This window comes from Aythya marila (assembly GCF_965140915.1).
Source record: "Aythya marila genome assembly, chromosome: 14".
NCBI lineage: Eukaryota > Metazoa > Chordata > Aves > Anseriformes > Anatidae > Aythya > Aythya marila.
The window spans coordinates 16,554,171-16,562,090 of record NC_139055.1 but is presented as its reverse complement, the minus strand read 5'-3'; the positions used below and the strand labels follow the sequence as shown (position 1 = coordinate 16,562,090).

General features: G+C 52.2%; 1 protein-coding gene across 1 annotated transcript; it reads right to left on the bottom strand.

Annotated features, from left to right (window-relative positions):
* Positions 1-479: 479 nt before the first annotated feature.
* Positions 480-1,016, bottom strand: NEUROG1 (neurogenin 1; the record flags this gene model as incomplete). Its single annotated transcript, XM_082771910.1, has 1 exon — positions 480-1,016. One exon carries the CDS (start codon positions 1,014-1,016, stop codon positions 480-482), a length of 537 nt encoding a protein of 178 aa, XP_082628036.1.
* Between the last annotated feature and the right edge of the window lie 6,904 nt (positions 1,017-7,920).

Here is a 7,920-nt window from a genome sequence, read left to right as displayed (position 1 = left end):
CGCCGGGGGTCAGCATCTATAATGCATGAGCCGCTGGGTGCGGGGGTCCCATCGGGCCCGGTGCTGGGGCCCCCCCGGGAGGGGCTGAGCCGCCCCGGGCGCTTTGGGGGGGGGTTTGGGGGCTGGATGCGCGCTGAGCCCCGTGCTGCGCCCCGGGCAGCATCGGCCCCCTAAGCCTTTTCATGGCATTGTCAGGGCGTTCAAACCAAATTTTCATGCTCGTTTTTCTTCGCCGGAGAGCTACAAATTGTAAAATTGACTTTTCACCTCGTCTGCGGCAGCAAATCTGTCGCTTTTCTCCCCGGCTTTTCCAAGGAGGAGAAGGGAGGAGGGGGGGTGGGGTGGGGGGCAGAAGGGGCACCCGGGAGAGGGGTTTGGGGATGGGGGGGGTGGGGGGGGTGTCTTTTTTTTTTTTTTTGGAGGAGGGGGCTGGAAAGTGCAGCGGGAGGGTGCCCCCTCCTTTACCCCCGAGGGGAGCGCTAGCGGCAGGGAGCCCCGGGGGGCGCGGCGGGGGGGGGCAGCCCGCGGAAGCCCCGCAAGCCGTCGGGGGAGGCGAAGGCGCAGTCCTCGGAGGTGGCCGGGCTGCTGGGGCCCGAAGCGGAGGCGCAGAGCGAGGGGGGGGCCGGGGAAGAGCTGGAAAGCCACGAGCCGGCGTCGCTGCCGGGGCTGGGGGGAGCGGGGGGGCCGCGGCAGGAATGGGGAGGAGGGAGGCACTGCTCGGCCAGCCGGAGGGTCTCGGAGAGGGCCCAGATGTAGTTGTAGGCGAAGCGCAGGGTCTCGATTTTCGTCAGCTTGGTGTCGTCGGGGAAGGTGGGCAGGACGCTGCGGAGCTCGTCCAGGGCGGCGTTGAGGTGGTGCATGCGGTTCCGCTCCCGGTCGTTGGCTTTCACCCGGCGGCTCCTCTTCAGGGTGTGCAGCAAAGCCTCGGTGCGAGCCCGGCCCCGGCCCCGTCGCCGTCGCCGTTCCCTGGGGGCTCCGGGGGGCTCCGCGCCGCTGCTCGCAGCCTCCGAGGGCATCCTGCGGGAGAGAAGCCGGGCTCCGGTCACAATGGGGGGGGGAAGAAGAGAAGGGGGAAGGTGCCAAGAGGCTGGGGAAGGGGTAAAAGGGGTAAAGGGGGTAAGGGGAGGGAGGAAAAAAATAAATCCCAGGAAATCGAATAACCCAGGGGAAGGATGGAGGTGGGGGGGTGCTTGGCCCCGACGGCACGGCAGGTGCTGCTTCCCCCGGTACTCACATGGCAGCAAGGCACGTCCCGGGGCCGCTGTTAAGCGCTAACGGCGTAAAATAATGATAATAAATAAATAAATAATGATAATAAAAATAATAATAAAAAGAAAACACGCACGGGAGGAAAATAAATAAATAAATTAAAAAAAAAAAAAAAGCGAAGCTCCTCGCTGCAGGGGAAAGCGAGGGCGGCCTTCAGCTCCTCGGCGAGAGAAAAAAAAAAAAAGGAGAGTTAAAAAAAAAAAAGAATAATAAAAAAAAGAATAATAATAATTAAAAAAAAGAATAATAATAATAATAATAAAAAAGAATAATAAAAAAATAAGAGTTAAAAAAAAAGCGAGCGAGCGGCGGAGAAAGGCGGGGCTGGGGGGGGGAGGAGGGCTGTTGGAGAGGGGGGGGGGGATGTGGGCCACGCGACCGCTCTTGTCTTTGAAGTGCTGCGGGCAGCGATCCGCTCGTGTGAGCGGCGGCTTTGGCACACGACGGCGCCGCGGCCCCGTACTTATAGCGGCGGGCGGACAATGGCCCCGTGGCCGCCCCGCGGGGCCGCGCCGAGGCGGCAGGTCGGCCCCGTGCGCCGCGCCCTCCGGAGCGTGCCCGCAATTACCGCGGGCAGCCGCGCATCTGCCGCCACCCCCCCGCCCCGCCGCCGCCTCCGCTCCCCCGCCCCGAGTCCCCGCTTTTGTCCCCCCGAGGGGGTGGCCCCAGCCCCGGGGGTCCCGCTCCCACCCCGCCGCCCGCTTCTGGCCCTTGGGGGGGGCTTAGTTTTAATCTCTCGGTCAGCCCCGTGCTCAAAGTTTCTTGGGGTTTTTCTTTTCACCTTGCAGATTTTTTTTTTTTTTTTTCTGCCCGTCGAAGCGAAAATGTGAAATGGTAAAGGTTCAGCTCGAAGCAGTTTTTTTCTTTCAGCACTGAATGTCTGGGTATTTTTTAGCTTCTGTGTGCTTTGCTTCGGGAGAGCTTATTGCAGGTGCTCAGAAAGTTACAAACTCCACATTAATTTCATTTTACGAATTTCACTGTTTCTGAACGTGTACAGACGACCCTCTCTCTGTGGATACAAACGACCAAACAAAAAGGACCGTGCTGGTTTTATCCTAAAGCTGCTATAACTGCTGCCATCACCACGAAGTGCCCCGTTATCACTGTATCAGGCACAGCTCCGGGAAGATCAGTCCTAGAAGTGTCTGATAGGTTTCCTGGGTCTGACATCTGGCTTCTTGCACCCTGTGTCCCCGTGCTGTAAGGCAGCACTCAGGTACTTGGCTCCCTGGATGGTTTTCAGTTTCACCATCCATTAATAGCCATTTTTAGACTTCTGTGCCTAAACTTCTATTTATTCACATAATTTCCCCTGACATTACATGTAGATTCATTCCCACTTCTGTAGGATTTTCTCCTATGCCTTTGATAAATGGGGAAAACTGACAGCAGAAGTTAGTGTCTTTATCTCAGCATTTTAATTTCGTAGCCACTGTTCTTTGGCTTGGACCTGAGCGAGCAGTTTGCTGATTGGGGTTATTTCTCCTGCTTTCCACCCTCCCCACTTTGAGACTATCCGTGACACCAGCAGACCACCACAAACAATCTTCTTTGTGCTAAAAAGATCACTCACAGAAGTGAGCAGTCCGAAAAGCCCTGGGTGATGAATATTAACGAGCCTCAAAACAGAAATACTTTTCCAAGGGCCGAGCTTGCAGGAGCAGCTTGCTTGGTGCTTTTTACCATTTTTCTGGGGATACGGACCTCAGATGCACAAACTACCCGGGCAAAAGCAGGGCCTGGCTGTGCTGCGCAGGGCCCGAGCCCTCTCCATCACCAGACCTGCAATCCAGCTGATGTTTTTAGGGCCCGTGCGTACCTAAATGACTTTCTGCACTAAGCAGTTCCACTCCACTGGGCGACTCATGTCCTTAAGTGACGGCACGATCACAGGCCTCGGCCAGCAGGCAGAGATCTGTGGCAGAGTTTCCAGCACAAACCAGGAGAAAGTCAGAAGGGGCAGAAATTTAAAGGTTATGGAAGCATATGGCCAAAAATGTTAAACTTTTGTTAGCGTGCACTTTGTATACAGTGATATAAACTCCGGTGTTGTCTGCAACACTTTTATTGCCTTTTGTTTAGGTGTCTTTGAGCAGTCAATAGTTTATTCATTAAAATGTTTATGATTCCCTAGAGTTTCACAGACTTTGGCACAACCGATCACTTGTCTGAAAGTTTGCAGTGAAAGCGCATTATTCATTAGTCCTTATCCATCATTTGCAGTTTGTCATTTGTTATTCTCTTGTTTTAAAAGTTTGTGCTCCAATCAAGGAGGGGAGAGAGCACCATGTGTCTCTGTGATCAGTCACAGCCATGAATAGCCAGCGCTGAAGTGAGTGTTTCACAAACAACCCATAGGCTGAAATTTGTTTGCATAATCTATTCACTGAATACTTATGAATAACGAATGCATTCACAGAACCAGAATTGTTTCAGGAAGCCTTCGCAAACAGAAAGAAGTGCTAAATATCTTGGATAATTTATTCCCGATGAATAATTCAACCAGTCCTATCGCAGGCAGTCTACTAATTTTGCAGATAAATTATTCAGCCGATGCAGATAATAGCTCCTACACCTTATGGGCCTGCTCCTAGGGAAGTCAGCTGCCAAACTTTCACCAACTTTTCTGGGACTGGGAAAGAAAAAATCCCCAAAGGGAACACAGCTTGTGTTCCTGGCACCTTGCTCATGGCCATATTCTGGCCTTTGTCCTTTGATATTAGGTTTCTGATTAGGTACCTGAATGTAAGGGGAACTGGTCTCTGATGGACTCGTAGAGGTTATTAGGTTCGTATTTTGAGCTCTGAGGATGCCTACCATAAATATGTTGTCTGTTTGCTTTGAGACACATTGCTCTTAAAAAAACAGGGTAAAAAGAAGTGTGAAGTGGCCTTTCTGACTGGGGAACCCCTAGGAGCACAGCTGGATCTCCCCACATGTGCCATGCACTGGTGGTCTGGTGTGCAAGGTGCCAAAGTGGTCCCTTGAGACTGGAGGGAAGTGTCACGGGGCAGCTCCATGCAGCACGTTCATCACTTGTGGGGCCCAGTGTTGAGTATGAAGCTCACTCCTCTACCTGCCCTTGGTTGATGTGTTGCTTCTGGCTGGAATCCCAAAGGCTGTGAGCTGGGGAAGGAGGAGGAAAGGCTGCTGGAGAGGTGCCGCACGGCTCCTGTGCCCGGCTCTGCTCTGAGTGCGCCACATCCAGCGGCTGCTCAAGGAGAGGAGCCCATGCCCTGGTAGGGGCTGAGAGCACCCCATGAACCTGCACAGATCTCTGGGTTAGAAACAGGTCTTGCATTTCTAAACTGACCAGAGCTGTGGGGATTAGATCAGGGAAACACACAGCTCACAGCACAGCTGTGCCTGCAGTGGGAATGTGCCTCTGAGAAATTAGAAACTTTGCCTTTTTTTTTTTTTTTTTTTTTCAAAGGTTTAGGACATGCACAAATGCAACAACTCACCAAAGTATGTTTTGTTACATGAGGGCTTAAAATAATGTGGTGAGGAGTGTCAGAGCAGTGCGTGGAGCAGGCAAATGCCACTTTTGTGCTCACAGTTTGACAGCATCACCAGAGCAAGGGGGCAGAGCTGCCTGCAGAAGGTGCTCGGTCTGAATTTGGAGATGTGCTGTGGCTGGTGGCTGAGTCGTCACCTTGGGAGCGGGGAGCTCAAGTGGGAGCCTTGCAGGAGCAGAGGGAAGGTCAGGGTGCCCAGGTCGCTGCCACAGCCCCATTAGGACAGCTTGGTGGGGCTGTGTGGGCAGCACAGAGCGTGGCGACTGCTTGCAGGGATGGATGGACAGGACAGACAGACAGACAGAGCTGTGTCCTCCGGGAACGAGCCAGAGTCAGCTTACAGCTCACAGCTACCGGAGGGTTCAGGGGTTCACACACTTGCTGCAGAGCCCTGCCAGCCTGTGCTGGAAGGGTCTCAGGAGGTGATGTTAACCCCTGCTGCAGCAGCGGCTGCTTCTCCTATAGGTGAGAAACAGCCCTGGGAGCAGCTCCAGGCCTCTTCCCGAGGCTTTATTTAGCCTCTTTCCTTACCTGCCCCACCAGTGTGAGGCTTCAGGCCATGTGCTGGGGGCACTGCAGGAAGGGCACTGGGTGCTGGGGGTCCTGGCACAGCACAGCCGGCTCCATACCAAAATCCTACACAAGGGGCTCGGCCCCTTCTGAGGGCTCTGCAGAAATAGTGGGGATGCTCTGTCTGCAGGTTTCAAACGTGTGATCCAGCTTCTTCTTCTTCATCTTCTTCCTTTTTTTTTTTTTTTTTTTTTTTTTTTTTTTTGGAAGGGGGGGGTGGTAGGTAAGCGATTGTTCCCTGCAAGCACAAATGTATTTTGTTTGTTGTAATTAAAATGTTTTAATGAGACAACCATAAAATCAACCATTAATTATTTTTTTTCAAACACTTCTGCTTCCTTTTGAGCTAGGTCTATTTAGAAATAGTTTAGAGAGTAGCCTGCAGTTTTATTCTTTCTCCGGTATTATACACAGGAGTGGAGAAGTCATTTATAAATAATTACACAATGTTTTGGGTCTTTGGGTTTGTATAATATATCAAAGCGATTAGTACATGCATTGTTCCATTGTAAATGGTTTTTTTCCCTTCCTTTCAGTTTCACTTGCCTTGTCTTCTATCTAAACCTTTTTCGTGAAATCCTTTGTCTTCCTCATTCTTTTAGCTTGTTACAGTGCAGGGACATTCTTCTTATTCAAACACTCACAGCATGAGCAAAGAAAGCTACTTCTGTCGCATCTTAAGTTTTACCATAACTTTCTGGCATTTTCTTTTCTTCCAGTTTTCCCAGACTACTGATAGGGTAATGAAGAATTATAACATACATCAATTATTGGTGCTCACGGTGTATTATGCTCCTGAATTCAAGGGGAGATAAAGAAAAAAAAAAAAAAAAAGCCCTACTTTCTGTGGTTTTGAGGCACATGAGAGAGGACTCGGCGCAGATTATTTATAACATCTTTCGGGGCATCAATTATGTTTGACTCCTACAACCACTTCCTTGTCCCACTGGTTTTATGGCCAGAAGGAATCATTTTTGTGTGTGGTAGCTGCGGCATTTAACTCGTTTCTTTTATGAGGAGCCCAAACAATGCATCTTCGGGCCAAACAATCTATCTCCCCGAATAATAGCCCAAATGTCAGTCAAGCGCCCGGCGCTGGGAAATATATGATCATCCTAACGGGAGATGGGAAGAAAGCGTGGGGCTGCAGGGCTCAGCCCGGGACCCTGGTGCTCCCCCCCTTTCGGCAGGGGCACCCCCAGGCTGTACCCAGCATGGTCCTGAGCTCCAACAGCCCTAATCTGGGGTCCCAGTGATCCCAGAGGAAAAGGGCCGGACCCTGGTGGTGCGGGCGTGCTGCCGGGGCACGCTCCCCTCCTGGCCCTCCCCAGCCTCCCGGCTACCACATTAGCTGGGAAAAATGAGATTAGGATGTCACCCCCGAGAAACGAGCCCTTTTCTTCCCCCCACCTCATTGTGCCAGAGGTTTTTCTTCTCTTTTCTCCCCCCCGTCCACTTTCCCCCGCCCACAAGTCCCCCTCTTTTGTGGATCTGTATTTTGTTAATTGAAGCTCGAACACTTATCCTAAAAGAAAGGGACAAAATTCACTGACCGCGGTGCGGATGAAATCCCCCCGGCGATGTGCAAAGCAGCAAGATTAATACATGCTGGGATGCTCGGGTTTTCTTTTACACCTTTCACATCAACAATTCTGTTTAGGAGAAAATTTGGCTTTTCCTTTATTTTTATTTTTTTTTTGTCGTTCTTTATTTTGTATTTATTTATTTTTATTTTTAATTTTTATTACAGAAAAGATAATGGGGAGGAAAAAAAAAAAAAAAAAAGTGCTGTAGCTGCTGGGTGGAATCAAGCCTGGGCTCTGGGGTTGGGGAGGATGCTCCGGGACCACCGGCAGCCCGCGGGTCCCCACCGCCCGCCGGGGGGGCCGGGGGATTTGCTGCCATTTGCATAGCAGGTGTTGGGTCCCGGGCCTTTCTTCCTTAAGGGAGTTTTAATACGGGATAAATTACCAGGAATTAGGAGGAGGCAGGCGACAAGAAAAGCGCTCGTGGGGTCTTCTCCCGGCCGCAGCGGGGGAAACTGAGAGAATGGCTAAAGACAAGGAGAAAAAAACCCCAAAGCTGGGGTTTCTGGGGGCTGCGGGCAGCTCTCCCCACTTCACCTGGCAGTGGGGTTTGAATCCCGGAATGCCACAACCCGGAGGCAGCAGGAAGATTGCTGGCCTGAGGATCTTGGAGTCGGAAAGGTCTGGAGAGGGAGTTTAAAATGTTAATCCCGGCATAATCCCTTCCCTGGCATTGTACCGACACGGGCTGCGCCCGCAGAGAATTGCCGGCTTCCTTCCCCGGGGTTCAGGGCGGGGGGGGGGGCCGGCTTTGGAGCCCCCCCTGTGCATGCCTGCACCCTCTGTGCACACACAGGAGCACGGCACACCCGTGTGCATCCCCACGTGTGCGTGCACACGCGTGTGAACACGGGCACACAGGTGCATGGGCACAGCCGTGAAGTAGGATGAGCAGGGCGCGGAGGGGCTGCACAATCCTAATTCCCCCCTTCTCCAGCAGGAAGGCCAGGAAGGACCAAAGAGCCAGAAAACAC